General features: G+C 36.5%; 1 protein-coding gene across 4 annotated transcripts in view; it reads right to left on the bottom strand.

Annotated features, from left to right (window-relative positions):
• The window catches only part of si:ch211-26b3.4 (connector enhancer of kinase suppressor of ras 2), a 597,975-nt gene that overhangs the window by 203,217 nt on the left and 377,020 nt on the right, over positions 1 to 17,738 (bottom strand). For 2 of the 4 annotated variants that reach the window (XM_051935079.1, XM_051935080.1), the window contains exon 9: positions 8,468 to 8,614. The exons of the other annotated variants lie outside the window; for them this stretch is intronic. In XM_051935079.1, the coding sequence (XP_051791039.1) occupies positions 8,468 to 8,614 (147 nt within the window). The remainder of the gene's footprint in view (positions 1 to 8,467; positions 8,615 to 17,738) is intronic. 4 annotated transcript variants of the gene reach the window in all.

Raw genomic sequence — 17,738 nt, 5'->3', positions numbered from 1 at the left:
ATTAATTCTGTAATCACTCAGAACTGAATGGATAAAATACATTATCAGACTTGGAAAATCATGACACCTAATGACTGAAAATGGTAATTTGCTAATTAACTTCCTCCTTTGTTAATACCTTAGTCCAGGAACTTTTTATAAAACTCTGACAATAAAATTACAGACTTAAAATATAAGTTAGACAATGTGAAACAAAACAAGATTGCATTTTTTACAATAGAGTAACATTTAAAAGGAGTTGGTGCAACTTGGTTCAAGGTGTGGTCTATGTTTTACAGCTAAACTAAGATGAAATATGCAGACTTCAAAAAAATCACCTGACATCTTTAGTTCTTCAAAGAAGGGTATCTTTATTCAATGCAAGATATGGTTTGGAATGTTGTGTGCTAAGTGCAGCACATGAAAGTTGGGTGTTGTGGCGTCATGTGTGTTTAAGTAACAGCATAATGTATATCAACTTAAAAAACACAATAACACACTTGCTGGACACATCTATAAATCCAATATTGAGGTAATTTTTGACCAAAGTCAGGGACATCTTTTCTTTGACTACATGGACTCAGTGGCACATCTTCTAAAGCACTTAAAGGAGCAACAATAAAGTATTTGGCAGTGTGGGTACTTGCCTAATTACTTTAGTATTATATGGCAATCTTTCCTTATGCCTTCTAGTGGAATATCAGATGTTTCCACCCAGGGAACTACATTATCTTCTTATTGTTGCCTCTGTCCATTAAATTTCTGATACCTGACAAGGATCTTAGTGACCTCTGCCTTGTCACAACAACAAGCACAGTTCCTCACTGCATCTTATATATTCACACATGTGCAAATAGAAGGTTCCAGACTGAAAAGCCTTAACCATTGGGGACGAGAAGGGACACTATTGCTGATGCAACATCTCTCCATCTCTTCAAAGTTCAGAGGGATGTAGGCTGGACAATGAATGACCTCAAGTCTAGTCTTGCGTCATCAAACACAAGAAGGAGGCAGTCAGTCATAGCAACAACTGAGTCATTCCTTCTCAGGAACTCTCTTTTGTGCTTTAGCACCAGCGTATGCTATTTATTTTCTGTCTTTTCCAAGACCAAGTCTTAGCATTAAAAGGGGCCCTCTAGCTCTCAAACACTATATATATATATATTATATATATATCCATCCATCCATTTTCCAACCCGCTGAATCCGAACACAGGGTCACGGGGGTCTGCTGGAGCCAATCCCAGCCAACACAGGGCACAAGGCAGGAACCAATCCCGGGCAGGGTGCCAACCCACCGCAGTATGTGTATATATATATATATATATATATATATATATATATATATATATATATATATATATATATATATGTATGTATATATTGTGGGACATGGCTGGCTTTTTATCCCGGCCAATACCCCCAGGCCGCCAGGTGGAGCTCTCCCTGCAGCATGGAGGTGCACCGAATACCAGCAGGGAGTCATGGACAGTGGAGTTTTCCTTTACAGCCCTGCTGGATACCTTGGGGGCCAACAGAGGACGCTGCAGGGAGGCCCAGAGACTCTTACGTGCCCTATAACCCGGAAGTACATCTTAGTCACAGCGACAGGAGGTATGACATACTTCCGGGATGAAGAAGAGGAGTTTTTTATCTGATCTGAAGTGTTAACAGTCACATGGACAGAGAGAAAAACACTTCCGGGTCAAGGACTATAAAAGGACTATGGGAGATCCCAGACGTCGAGCTGAGCTGGGTGGCAGGGTGGCAACGTGTCTGGGAGAGTGAAGGATAGATGATTATTGAGTATTGTAGTGTTTATTGCTTTATTAGTATTGTGGAGAGGAGGGTGTTTTGTGCATGTTATTGTCACAATAAATTCAATTATTGGACTTTTACCTGGTGTCTGGCGTTTGATCCGAGGGTTCAAGGGAGCGAGAGCGCCCCCTATCTGTCACAATATATATATATATATATATATATATATATATATATATATATATATATATATATATACATCTACACGAGGACATACAAAAAGTTTCTGCACTTTTATATTTTCATTTGAAACGGTGAAGGCAGGAGGAGTAGTAGTTGGACATTAAACAGTTGGTACGACACTGGGAAAATTGCTTTACAAAGGAAGGTGTCTATGTAAAAAAATGTGATGTCATTTGGTTTTGAAATTCTTAAAAAATAGAGTTAAAAAAAGTGCGGAAACATTTTGAACATCCCTCGTGTATAGTGTGTATGTATGTATATATATATATATACACTCCAGCTTTACAAAGCTAATTCATGCCCATAAACCTCTTTTCATAAGATGATTTTTAGCAACATAAGCATACGATTTCCAATCCATTTTAATGAGAAAAATATTAGCATTCTCTGGCCTTAAAAATGATCCTTTTTCATGAAAACTGACTGAAATAGTTTATTAATATTATAATCATCAAAAAAAATCCTGATAAGACATTTCCCTTCATTAAATACAGTTGTTTACCTACTCTTTATCACTTCGAGTTTCACTTTCAAAGGAATGGCCTTTTTAACTTGCTTGGACTTTTCCAATTGTCTCACAGTGTTTCTGGGTGTGGTGGTGCTTCAGATAATGTGAGCAACACAAGTGACAAGTTGAATCAGCCATAGCATGTGAACACAGCACCTTAAGTGTGAATGACTGAGAATGTAACTGTGCCTCACAAACATCAGGCTGTGCCCCAACCATACAAGATGATTGGACGTTAAACTAACTGTTTACATTTGAAAATCATCCTGGATGCGGTGTTCATACTGTAACTAGAAAAATTCAGCTTCACTGTGGTTCATAAAACAAAAAAGGGAATTAAGTAAAGGGTCAGTAAAAGTAAAGTCGAGTCAGTCTATAAAGGTCAGACATCTTCTCAGGGGAACTAATAAGAGCAGTATACCTGGTTTAATAAAATTACAACAGTTTCCAGAATGATGGTCTGCTACATGTCTCCCAGTTGTCACAGTATGTATGGTATATCCCAGCAACTACAAATTGGATTAAGAGGGTTTGATAATGAGTCAATATAATATAGGACTGCCAAAACCACTTAAGATAATTGAGAGTTCCAGGCATCAAAGTTTATCTAGTGAGGATCAGGCCTAAGATTGAAGGCCTATCACTTGAAGGGGTGTCAAGTCCATTGAAGGGCCCATTCACACCCATACTAGTACTCATACCAAGAAAGTTAAAAATAACTTCTTAAATAATGTGCCTGTCCTTGAGATACGGGAAACAAAATCCTGAAAACCAAGAGAAACTCATGCAGATGCAAGGGGAATGTGCATACTCAGACAACAACCAGGCACAGGACTTAAACCCAGAAAACTGTAAGTTATTGCCAGTAACCATCACGGCTCAATGGATGAAACATATGTACTGTATGTGCAGATACCTGTTTCTTATGGCAATAATAAGAAATAATTGTGAACTTGAAAATTACTTGAGTAATGAAGACTTTTCATGTAAAAAAGTTCACATTTATTGAAGTGTGTTATTTTGTACTCCAGCAAGATCTTGATGTAATCCATCTATTTACTAACCCGCTGAATCCGAACACAGGGTCACGGGGGTCTGCTGGAGCCAATCCCAGCCAACACAGGGCAGGAAACAATCCTGGGCAGGTTGCCAACCCACCGCAGGACACACACAAACACACAAAGCCCAATTTAGAATCACCAAATCCACCTAACCTGCATGTCTTTGGACTGTGGGAGGAAACCGGAGTGCCCGGAGGAAACCCACGCAGACACGGGGAGAACATGCAAACTCCACGCAGGGTGGACCCGGGAAGCGAACCTGGGCCTTCTCCTAACTGCGAGGCAGCAGCGCTATCACTGCGCCACCGTGCCGCCCTTGATGTAATCCACACTAAATATTACTGAGGAACATTCCTTTTTTAACAATATAAAAGCTCAGTAATACCATAAAAACATGCATTTGTATTGCTTGGGTTTCAGCTTACATCAAAAGAATTTGTAGAAGAATGTGCTGCTGTTCATTTTCTCTTTTACATATATGTAAAGGCTCTTCATATCAACAGGGGAATTATTTGGCATTTTCAACAGAGAAGACAAGTACACCACAAGAAACAGAACTAGAAAAATTTCCTTGAAGCTTACTTGCATACACCAACTGCCATCTCTACATATTGTAGGTAAGTTAAGAGAGCTTTTAGGTTATGCTTTACAATGAAGTCGCATCGACTCTCATTATGTCCAGACATTACCTCATTCTGGGAAAATCTTTTTCCCACAATCTGGAGAAGGAAATGAGAAAAATACAAATACAAAAACCAGTACCACTCAACTGCACCTCATTTTTTGTGTGTACAGGTTCTTTGTAAAATATTGTACAACTTGCTTTAAATTATATTCAGAGCACAGCCTTTTCTTTTAATGCTTCAGAAATATAACAAGAGGCCGCTTTGCTAGATCAAGGCAGGCACGCCGCATGAAAATGATTTAGCATAATACCCTTCTAAAAATAGCAGCTATGTAATCTAGGGCTCCCTCTGCATTCAACTGTGCTGCTACGTTTTGAAAACTGTTTCATGAAAAAGTCAAGACCTTGTTGGCACTTCCACTTTCATTATTATTATTACTTTTTATTCAGAGTTTGCCAAAATACAGATGCAAAAGGGAATAAATGGATGACAGAATACTACACTTTTTTTCTTTTTTACTGAACTGGAAAGATATCAAAGCAGCAACACATAAATGAATTAATGAAATGATCTGCATTTAACTTTCATTATTATTTCACACTGTTGTTCACCTGCTTTATCACAACAGTCTTATATCTTATTTGAGCAAAAACACACGGTTGTAAGGCAGTCCCTGACACTGGATATGATTCAGGTTACACATATGTTAGAACGTTACCATATTTTAAGCCCAGGAGACTCATCAATCCTATTTGCCTATTTTCTCCAAAATGGCATCAGTCTAATATTGAAGATCTCAAAGCACTAATAACTACCACACTACTTGGTAATTTACTCCTCACACTGTACTTACCTAAAGAAAAATTTCATATTTGTGCAAAATGTGCTCTTAAGGAGTTTTCACCTCTGCTCCCATGTTCTCCTTAATGAATTTATTCTAAAATAACAGCCAGAATACACTGTACTAAATTCCATCAATAATTTTTAAAAATTCAATCATATCACCTTTTAATCCCAATGTTCTTAAACTTAAAAGGTTCAGGTCCTTTACTCTTTCCTCATAGCTCATACCTTGAACACTTGCTGTATTTTCTGGATTTCTTTAGTATATGTCCTTATTTTTAACATGGACCAAAACTGCACACAGTACTCCAGTAAACAACTCTACACATCATGCTATATATACAGTATGACCTAACATCATATTAAACCGCTTAATCATTTCTATATACTGTCTAGATGTGGGCAGCGATGAGTCCACTATGACTTTGAGGTCCTTCGTTTAAGGTGTACCTTCAAGTTTTGAACCTCCCATGATGTATTTTTATTTCCTATATATAATATTTTACATTATACTGTATATATTATATACATTAAACCTAATTTGCCCAACACTATGCTCTTCAGGTCCCTCTGTAATGATTCTCAGATTCTGTGCTATTCGCCCTTAAACCATCTGCACACTTGACCAACCTGACATTTATATTCTTATCAAGATCATTCAGGTATATTACAAAGAGTACAAACCACAGCAATAACATCACCAACCCTTTGCTTCTGGTGAATGAGACAACCGTTTCATCACACTTGTTAAGTTATCCCCTAATGTTTCATGCAGGACCTCATTAAAAGTGCTCTGAAAATCAAATCCATGCTGATTTGATTTGATGATCATGCTGCTTACTAATATACCCATCTGATCTTTTTCTTAATAATTGCTTCAATTAATTTACTTATAATGCACATTAATCTTACTGGACTCAAATATTAAGGTTGGGGGGGGGGGGGTTATATAAAGGGATAACCTTTTCTAGTTTCCAGGTTTTAGAAATTTCCTCAATGTGCAGTGATTTTTGAAAAATACACATCAAGGGTTTATATACTATATGTACTCATAAACCTCAAGCACTCTAGGATAAAAGTTACCTAATTCTGAAAATTGTTTTTTTATTTCAGCATATTTAATCTAAGCAGCATTTCTCCCTCTACAATTTATAAACTACTGAGTACCTCCTTAAAAGTCACTGCAGCTGCTGAAATATATATACATATTGTCACACATTTACATCACCTTCTGGGCTCATCAGAGGTAAGCATGACCACCCCAAGACACCAAGGGGCACAATCAGTGACTCTTCTATTTTTACCCACAAATGACCATGCCCCTTCCAGTTCAAAGGTGCTCACGGAAGGAGGTGTCTCATTCGGGAGATGAACCACTCACCCTAAGGAGCCCCGACCATTAAGGCTGACTGCTCTCCAGAGCCTTTAAAATATAGCCTATAGCTACAATTTGTTTTTGTTTGTTTACCACGCAATCAAGCACTTGCTAATTTGAGATGGCTTATTATTTTGAGCAAACGGGGTGGGCCGGTTAGCACCCCAACATTTTATCTTGAGTCCTATCTTATCCTCGACCAACAAAACTATATTATATACATTTTACAATACATATATATATATATAAATAAATAAATAAATTGTGTACTTTTTAACACTTTAAAACTTCAGAAACTTTAGAGTACTTGTCAATATATTTTAGTTTGTTGTTCCTAATATACTTCACTTCCTCCTTGATTATTCTTTTTATACTAAAATACTGAAAGAATCTCTTTCAGTTATAAATCGCCTTTTCTGCACTAATTCTCTCTAACTGCCTATTAGATTCCCACACATCCCTTTTACTGTTGCTCTCATACTCTCCTAAGCTCTACGGTTAGTGATGGATTTACCTCGTACTCTTTGTCTAAACTGTTTTTGGCTCCTTATGTATCCGTTGTGGACTTCTCTGTAAATTCTTAAACTTGCTCCATCCCTCCTTGACTAATTCCACACTAAAGAACACTATCCCAATTTACCTTTTTTAAAATTTTGCTGCATCTGCTAAAAATTTTCCCTTAATCATAAAAGTTTTAGTTTTTGAATATGCATTCAGCCAAAACACTGTGAAAACACAATGACAAATATTGACATTTGTTTAATTTAATAATATCTTTCAAAGGAGAGTATATGCAGAGGAAACATAAAGAACATAAAGAAAAACTGGGCAGATGATGCTACAATCCAAATAACAACCTTAAATATGCATGTAATGCAAACTACCACACCACTCATCAGAAGTATCACTATTTTAACTATTATTAATTAAAAGTATTTCATTGTGTAAAAACAGAAAGATTGATTTCGTATATGCAAGACTGTGACACATTACTTCAGTTTTTTGCAGCCATATTCTTAATAGGGATTAGGAGAATAAAGAATAAGAGATAATAATTCATTGCTATTGTCATGACTATCATTAATCATAACATGCCAAAACATAATTTGACATTTTTATTACTTATCTTTGAACCATTATTATATATAGTGCTTTCACAAATGAGTGTGATCACATGCAAGACCAATCATAAAATGAATTTGTTCTTTCATTGGCAGATTCATTCTTTCATTTTATAAAACATAAGTAGGGTATAAAGTGTATTGTAAAGTCAACATCTTACAGTTAACATAAAAATAATAATTCAAAAGGAAAATGAAAACATAATAGTAAAATGATTAGGTGTAAAATTAAAAGGTAGATGACAAAGGGCAATTTTGTAACCTCCTTTCAAACACAATAATGCTTGCTGTTTTTTTTTTGTAAATCCTCTTGCCTTTCACATTAGAGCAAATCTCTTAATGGTTTTCTTCTTAGAATACTTGGGGACAATGACATGGACATCTAGGGACACAAAATCTACCTTAACAATAGCTGCGTGATAATGATTGTCTTGAAATATTTATAGATTTACTGCATATACAGTATAGAAGAAGATGCATAGGGAATCACTATACAGGAAGACCATCGAAAGGGAATTATATCATTACGGTGATGTTCATTTGGGGCCTAAGGAAACTAGTCAAACTCTGTTAATAAAACTGCATTCATAAAAAGCAGAAATTTATAAATGTAGCTGCTTATTTTTTAAATACATGTTACAAAAATATAGACTTAACGGCAAAAACATTTATTTTTTTAAATTGGTTATGGTACTGATGCTAATTTTAATAGTGGCTTCAAGCTATCATCTCCTACAATAAATTGAAGAAAGTTCTGTTCAGCATTATTAGTAATCACCAACCAATGAATAGTAGCGGCTTTATAAAAATATTACTTTGGCCATAACTATCTAGAGATTTTCTAAATTATTCATTAATTTTATTATATGCTTGTAGGTGGTCAGTCAAAAACGGATTTACTGGGCTCTAAAGTGTGGGTAGTATTTGTGGTTGAATGCGGGCTAGGGGGGTTACCTGTAGCGCAAGGGGTTTCCAGCGCACGTTCTTGAGAAGGGCAGGGGCAGAAGTCAGCATGTTCTGGGGTCGCTTCTTCAGAGTAAGGATGACGCCGTTGGGGTCTTCCCGCAGTGCATTCACCAGATTCTTCAGCTGCCAGCCCACCTGGGGAGCAGAGACATAGTCCACAAAAACAAGGGCTAAAATCGTGCTGACTGGCAACTCGCAACCACTAGAACAATCCCATCTACCCAAGCCTCTGATCATTCCAGTGTCCACATGCATCCCTTCCCATGCCCACTGAAGTCATCCCTCCTGACAACGGTTTTGTCACAAATGACAAGGATAAGTATGTCACAGATGATAAAATAAGAGGATAAAAAGAAAGTATTAAATGCCAGAAGGAGGTAAGATATTGTCAACTGCTATAATAACTTAAAAATCAGTTCATTACAAATATACTATAACAGAAATCTAAATTAATAAGTGATTAGAAAAAGACTAAAGAGCCCTGGGTAATTTGTAACAAAACTGAATCCAGTTCCAGATGGACATTATAAAGCACATTACCTATATCCTACATACAGTATCAACAGCAACATGCATGTACTGTAGTATATACATGTAGCTCCATTATCAGTATGTGATATTTTAACAAACACCATGAAGGATTAACAGGGAAACAATGAGAATACACAAAATAGAACACACACATTAAGGCCACACCGAGCGTACATACTTTATTGACAATTTATCCAAATAAACAATACAATTTCCAAACAGAATTTTGACAAAGAAAGTAACTTACTGTGGGAAACGCAGTGAACTAATTTGGGTCAACTAGAATGGAAACTGTGTTATACACCAAGTGGGCAGCATTGCCTAAACAGCATAGTACTGAAAGAGGTGGCAGTCCAAGAAGGGACAGCCGTTTCCTCAGTGATAAATATGCATAATTCTGATCTGTAGTCCAATCTACTGTATTCACAAGTCTGACAGAAGGAAGCTGTCATTATCTGTATCTCAAAAGGATTGAAGTGGGTGTTATCTTGTCATATTTTCAATAGTGTTGACCTACCCTATTGTTTCTAAGAAGTGGGAACTCTAGCAAACGCTGAATGAAGGTTACAAAACAATAGCAAAGCAAATACACAATATAAGACTGCTTTCATAGATTGTTCTAGCACAGTGCTTCTATTTTTTCTGCTTGACTACAAAACTGAACTTCACAAAAAAACAACACCCTAGCCAGTATACATATTACATATTATAACATTTATCTCATAAATAGAGGGGGCCAACTCTTCCCCTAATAGTACCCACATCCCAACAGTGGGTACTACTGTGATACAGCGATGCTTTGTGGGTATAGGTGCAGGCTGGCAAAAAGATGTGCGGCCCCAGAGTGTTTAATGGGGAAATTTGCTGATTGCTCGTTCTCAGCACAGACATTCCCCACTGAAGCACCATAGTGAAAGCACCAGCTTCCATGAGGATAAAAGGGGTCCAAGGACAGAAAGAGAGACGAGTTGAGAAGAAAAAGAAAAGAGATACAAATCCAGGAAGAGTGTAAAGAGAGAGAATAGAATTGGTTTGGAGTTGGTGTTAATGGAAGGTGATGACGCGATCAGGGAATCCTCACAGAAGAGTGTCGTGAGAGGAGCTCTTGTTAAGAATGGAAGCAGGAGTGCTTGAGTATTCCAGGGAGTCTGTAGATGCTGATGAAGGTAGCTAGGTTTTATGAACTGTATGTGGACCACTACCAGCTCTGCTGATTATACCTGAGTGATTGGTGAGGAGGGCAAAGCAAGAGAGGGAAATGCTGTGGAACAAGATAAAAGGCTGAGTCTGACTCCGATTTTATCCTTGGTTTTAAGATTATTTATAGCCATTTTTAATTTTCTCAAATGTTTTTATGGACTGTTTATTTATTGAAGACTTTCGAATTGCACTGCACTTTTTTTTTGGACACGTGTTTGTTTGTGGGAATAAATGCACAATGCCCTTTGCACCAGTAACTTTTTGGTCATGTCCTCATTGTCCTTATCTTTGTCAGTTCATGACTATCGAAGTTTTCAGGATTGGGAAGATGCCAAGACTCGGGCACCTGGGGCATACAACCTTTCTAAAGATTCTAGTCTACTAAATACCCTGCTATGTTTTGTCAAGACTTTGGCTACAACATATCTTAATATCCATGTCTATAACTTCTAATACTTACTGATCAGAATGAGTGGCAATCTGTTGCATTTGATCAGACATGCAAATAAGATTTTCACTGTATACATACAGTATATGTGAGTCTAAATATGTTGTGATATAATATCCCTTTCTTTCTAAGGTTGTAATCTCTCATTCCCTTCCCATGCAAAAAATGTAAACACATGAGAAAGTCTCTCTGCTTAAAGTTAAAGCAAACAGAGGCAAAAAAAAAATTAGCGTTATACAGAAATGTAAGGCCAATCACACTGGCAGTATTGGTCCCTTCACCTTTGATTCGACTCCATAGAACCTTTGGTTTCAGTCTGTTTTTCCTTAGTCAGAATTTGCTTATTTGTTATACGGGCGTGCTTTACCAACTTGGTTGCTGAATTTCTGAAACAACCCTAAGGGTAAGTAAATCTTTTTGTACATTCTGCTTTGTAAAGAGTAGCTGAATTCAGGGACATTTGAGAATTGAAACATTTCTCTTATCCGAAGTCAGGAAACAGAGGAGTCCCCAAGGAGTTGATTAATCTCTCTGAGAAAGTTTAAATATGCATGAGGACAATGTTTCTTTTTGGGTTGTATAATGCATATACGGATGCTATTTAATTTATGAAATAATTAAAGTCTAATTATTTTTTTGTGTACACTGCAGGGATTTAACATGTGTGTTTTCCCTTGTTCTAGTTCCTTAATTATCCCATGTAAAGAGGACCCAATCAGTCAAAACCTGCTTAGTATATCCACTGACCCACACTAGATGTACAGTTCTCTACTCACCCCTCCTGAAATACATGACAGGGTGATCTTTAAAGAAAAGTATTTTAGCTTTCCATCCACCTAATGCAACATCGGGCACAAGGTAGGAAACAACACTGGATGTGATGCCAGAAAAAAACACTCAGGTGGGATTTGTACATAGACTGTTGGAGCTAACAACTGTGTCACTATACAACCCCACAACTTCAAAATAACAATACATCTTTCCAAGAACAACGAGGACACACAGATACTTCACAAAGCCTAAAAATGGCAGACATGTATTTCTACAGCGAAAAGAAAAAAATTGGAAAGAATGGGAGAAAGAAACCTCTGTGTTTTGTTTGAAACAACCAAATTTACTGGTACTGGTATGCCTGGAACACCTGAAAGGAAAGTTGTTGTGTTTTTCTTTCAGTTCTCCCACCAACAAATACATCACCAATACTACCGCACCCTCTTGCGCACAGAATAAGCCTTCATATCTGGCTGCAGACAGTACATTTCCAAAGAGCTTTTGTCTCCTTCCATTACACCCCCAGCTCTTAACTTCAGTTGAAAGTGGGCATTTAAATCCTGGCGTCAATTTACTTTCAAGGCTGGGGCTGACCGAGGAACTAGGAACACTTCTAGTGAACAGTGTCTCCTGCAGACTGATGAGCGTAATATATCACCAAATACAAGCCTTCTAATTATTACTGGCTAGTAACAGTTTTTTCTAGAGTGGTACTGAAAACACCTACACAAACTATGAGCACTGAGTCAATGACTGTTGATTGCTAGAGATTGGAACATCTATAAACAGCATGTGAAGGTCGCAACTTCATTTGCACCAGCTTTACACAGTAGGGCACAGCCCACGTAACACTGAGACTTCAATTTTTATTTTATTCTGTTCAGGATAAGACTTTTTATAATTGGTGTCAACATAAAGGAAAGCAGGCTAGCCCATAATCTCTTACCTTCCTGAAAGACAGTATCTTAGCCAAAGATCAACAATTCCTGTCTTCTACAGTATGTGACTGTTTAACATGGTACCTCTTTCCCTCTGTTTTCTTTCATTTATTTTTAAAAGATGTCTTGGTTATTACAAGTACAGTACTTGCCTCCTGCTCCTGGTCCTTGATGATGGCCAAACAACATTGGTTTTGAGCAACATAGCCCAGTAATTATTGTGAGCACATGGAGAAAAAAACCAGGAGATGATCTCCTTAAAGAAGAAAAGAGAGACTGCTGTCTGTCAGTCAAGGTCAAAACCAAAAAAATCGAAATGCAACCAAAGCAGCAAAGTAAGGGGCAAGGCAAGTACAAAGGTCAAAGACAAAAGGAAGATTGGTACAAAAACAAAATCTTGCAATTAATCTCTTTTAATCTGGCTAACACTAAGAATTTTTGGCCATAAAAAATATCCACAGATGGATACCGAACACATTAATTGTCATCTAATTTTTTAGTGGAAGGTATATTGATGTCACAGACTTTGACGATCGTAATCACTTGGCAGATCATCAGTAAACATTCAAAATAGTCTCACCCAAAAAAGTGTCACAAAAAATAAACAAAACAAAAAATAAGAAGTTAAAATAAATCAACTAATTCAAAAGTTTTTAAAACTGTGAAATAAAAAGATATCTGGGATTTACATGTTCCACAGCTCCAGGACTCCTAATCACAACACTGAAGACTAATCTGTCTATTATATAAAAACATTCTTTGATAATACGAGACTTTTTGGAAGAGAGATTTTTTCAAGTCCCGTGAGACGAGACTTTTGCCTTGAGATTTTTTCAAGTCATGCCCTCCTCTCAAACATTTTCAAACAAGACCATGGTCCTCTCAACTCTCATTAGTGTGAATGCTTTTGTCAGACACACTTCCTGCACTCTCAGCTCTTACACATTTTACACATTGTATTATGTCCAAATCTTATTGAAGAATTTCATCACGAGGGATTATCAACATAAAAAATGAGTACATGCACAATCCTAGCACACGAGAAACGAGGAAGTCAGACGAACTAACACAAAAAATGTCGATCAGTTACACATCAAATTGGTTAAATGCATCCAGAAATGTCAAACAGTTATATGGCAAATTGGTTAAATGCGTATCAATAGACTATGCTGAAACATTTGGTGGTGATCGTGCAGAAGATGAAAACAACAACTTACAATATCCCAAAGAATATCTACAACTGTTAACAACGTCCAGTCTTACAAAGCACAAATTACTGTAGAAAGAAGGATGTATCCAAGAAAGGTAATGTAGTACATCTTCAGGGGATAACATTAGACAACAAAGGAGATCTTGATATGCCATTCATATTAAAATGTTAACAGTTTCCGGTTAGAATAGCTTTTGCAAAGACAATTAACAAATCTCAGAGCCAAATATTCGAAAAAGTCATTTTATTTAATAGAGAAAAAGAAACAAAATTCAATCACGGGCATTTATACGTTGCGTTGATGCATATGTAACAATTTCCATGAAAATAAAAATCTGTTTAAATTGTACATCTGAGAGGCTAGCGCGTAGCACAGGCCGGGGGTTTGGTGAGCGAAGCGAGCAGGGGGTGCAGCCTCCTAATTTATTACAATAAACAAATTAAAGAAAACCATAACAACAACATTTATTTATATGGCATGTTTTCATACAAATTATGCAATTCAAAGTTCTTTACAAGATGAAGAAAGAAAAAAGAAAAAATATAAAAATAAGATTAGGTAATACTAATTAACAAAGAGTAAAGTAAGGTCCAATGGCCAGGGAGGACAGAAAAAAAACAAACCAAAAAAAAACTTCAGATGGCTTGAGAAAAAAACAAAATCTGCAGGGATTCCGAGGCCACAAGACCACCCAGGCCCCCACTGGGCAAAAACTATAATTCATAACAATGGTGAGGAACCTTTTCTCTGACCAAAAGAAAGGTACAATCACTGAGATGGGAATGGATTAGTCATTGAGATGTTTCACCAATTTCAGTTTAAAAATGTAAATGGCCAACGTCGAGTTAACTCATTGGTATATGGTAATACTAGAATCTGACCCTTTTATAAAGCAGTATGTCAGTTTAGCTGTGGGTTTAGAGGTTGTCTGGGCATCTTGCCCATGTCTAAATCTTAGACAGTAGGAAATGTGCTCAAACCTAAAATCATAAAATAAATGTAATCTTCAAAAAAAAAAGAATGCTGAATCCTTACTTTATTTCATACACATGTGCTACCTTTTTAAAGTAATTTGTTTGTGTTCTTTTCAGGATTACTGTATTGTGGCAATGTCCTTCTTTTTTTCTTTGAATAAGACACCGCAGGATATAAACTAAAAGGCTGGCTCACAAATCTGCCTGAGAGCAGCTTGTCATTTAATAGCAACAAACCCCAGCATATCCTTACCAGCCTGCAATAAGAGGATGAAAAACTATTAGATCTGTTCTGTACTTTCTCTACTTTCTATACTTCCCTTAAATGTTATATGGCATAAAACATTTTAAAGGGGTCAAATATACATACATCTCTGAATTGTTCACGGATTCAAATATTTATGATATTTTTTTATCATGATTTGATTATCTCCAGTGGGATGTGTCTTTGCCTGTGTATGGGTGTTCATAACATCCAAACACAACTACTAATTATGATTAAATAGATAGATAGATAGATAGATAGATAGATAGATAGATAGATAGATAGATAGATAGATAGATAGATAGATAGATAGATAGATAGATAGATAGATAGATAGATAGATAGATAGATAGATAGATAGATAGATAGATAGATAGATAGATAGATAGATAGATAGATAGATAGATAGATACTTTATTAATCCCAATGGGAAATTCATGGTACTTTTTTAGCATTGAAAATTTTAAAATAAAATTGATTCATTAGATATTTCATTGAAATAAATACAGTGGAACCTCGGGTCATGAATGTCTTGGACCACGTACAAATCGGGTTATGACGAAAAAGTTCGCCAAACTTTTGCATCTGTTCACGGTCACACACTCAGGTGACGAACAAGCCAGTTTCCCTTCTGGTCCGTACGCACCGATGATTTCCGCACGTGTTAAGTTCAGAGAGAGAGCGCTAGTGAGAGAGAGAGAGAGAAAGAGAGAGAGAGAGAGAGAGAGAGAGAGAGAGCGCAAGCACAAGAGCATGAGCGAGCGAGAGAGAGAGAGAGAGCGCGAGCGAGCGAGCGTATATATATTTACATACAGCTTGTACGGTCCAGAACAGATTAATTGTATTTACATATAATCCTATGGGGGAAATTACTTCGGGTCACGACCAAATCAGGTTGCGACCAGAGTTTTGGAATGAATTACGGTCATGACCCGAGGTTCCACTGTATCATTTTGAATTAATTAATTAATTATTTTACTGGAAATCTCTTGCCAAATTAGATATTCACAAGAAGGATCGAAATAAAAGTACTAGGAAAATAAAAGGTCTATAAAAGCTATTCCAAAATGTTCAAATGTTTCCAATCATTCTCATCTTTCAATCAGTTCACTATTATTTCAGCAGCTTCTTCTTGTGAAAAATGGTTCAAGTCAAAGTGATATGGAATTGAAATATACTGTACATTTTGTGTGAACCATATTTAAAATTCTCAATCATTTTTGAGCGATGAAAGTGAGCATCTCATAAATACCCAATACATCATCAATTTGCTCTCCTATACTTAAGTGATGTTTATATCACGGTTAAGCCTCTCAAATGAGTGCTGCTAGTGACCTCATTAATAATCAGATTGTTATTAATGCAGCACAGAAGTTCTGCTTTTTCCTGTGAAGTGCCTTTCATAGTAGCCACTACCTCATGCAAATTAGTAGGAGAAGATACAGTCAATAAATATTTAAACATCTTGGAAAAGACATAAACAATGTCTAATGCAACCACCAAAAACAGTCATTCTAGAAAAGCAGCAATTAAATAGACTTAATTACTAAGATTAGAGAAAGCTAGGAATTAGTACATCACTCTGAATGCATTCATCAGCCCAATTTGATTTTTTTTGTTTGTAAAGTAGACGTTTAGTGACCATAAGCCAGAGGGAGTAAGCAAACTCTCTGCTATGGGCCCATATATGCTCAAGACTGTTGTCCTGGCACATAGACAGATAAGAAGGTAAATAAAGATTAACTGGACACTCTTGCTTGATGAGATTCTCTTACATGTCTGATCTTGGAAGAATTGAAGCCAAGGGTGGTGCTAACCCTTGAGTCAATACCAGTATATTGAGGATCACTGTCAAACATAAAGTATATCCACACAGGACCAGTTTAGAGTTATTAGTTAACCTAACATATACTTCTTTGAGATGTGTGAACAATACTGGAATACACGAAGAAACAAAAATCACATAATATGGGAAAAATATTGAAACTTCACACAGTGGTCAGTATTGTTGAGCACCACTTTTGACAGCAGTGCAACTTTAATTTTTAAAAAATGGTTCCTTTTCAGGTGCAAACAATGTTGTTTATTAGCATATCATGAATAACCTTAGCTGTCAAAACGTGTAACAACAAATACAGCTGTATTTGTTACCTTTTAGAGAATACAAATGAGCATGGTGAGACAGATACATGAGCTAAGATGAAGTAATATATACAAAACACATCATTTAAGCCTTTAATAAATGTTATTATATATTACTAAATGCCAGGAAACCTAGAAATGCTTAATGTGTCAACCCTAGGCATATTATTTGGTCAGCATTGGTAATGATTACCTATTTTAAAAAAAAAGATTAAATTATTTTAGTTTTGAATTGGGGAACAGATTAAATCACAGAAATGGATAAACATGCAATAGGGACAATCTATAGAAATTACAAGATGAGCAATTTTAAAGCTTGTATACCACAGTCTTGACACTCACATATATACAATGACTATAATGTACAGAAAATAATAATAATCAATTTTATTTATACAGTGCCTGCTTATTTGTATTTATTTTTGAGTTGTCCAGTAGCAACCGTAGGCTGCTACCTCACAGCTGTAGAGTCCAGCACTGTAACTAGCTTTGTAGTTTGCATGTTCCGTTATGGATGCGTGGGTTTTCTTCTCTGGGTACTCCGGTTTTCCTTCCAAATCCTAAATGCATGCCATGAAACACAAAGGCAGCTCTTTTAAGCTTTGGTAAAGAAATGTTACATGGAAAAGCACTGACTCTCCAAACTCTTTGACTCGATTAAATGAGTTAGATAACCAATTAATGTATAGATTTATTATTGAACTGCATTATTTAAGAAAAAAGGGTCTAAGCCATTAGCAGATCTCGTGTTCAGTTTTCCTCCCATATCCCCCAAGGCA

The sequence above is a fragment of the Erpetoichthys calabaricus genome, chromosome 12 (assembly GCF_900747795.2).
Source record: "Erpetoichthys calabaricus chromosome 12, fErpCal1.3, whole genome shotgun sequence".
NCBI classification, from domain to species: Eukaryota; Metazoa; Chordata; class Cladistia; order Polypteriformes; family Polypteridae; genus Erpetoichthys; species Erpetoichthys calabaricus.
The sequence above is the reverse complement of the archived record's forward strand: the minus strand, read 5'-3'. Positions and strand labels throughout refer to the sequence as shown.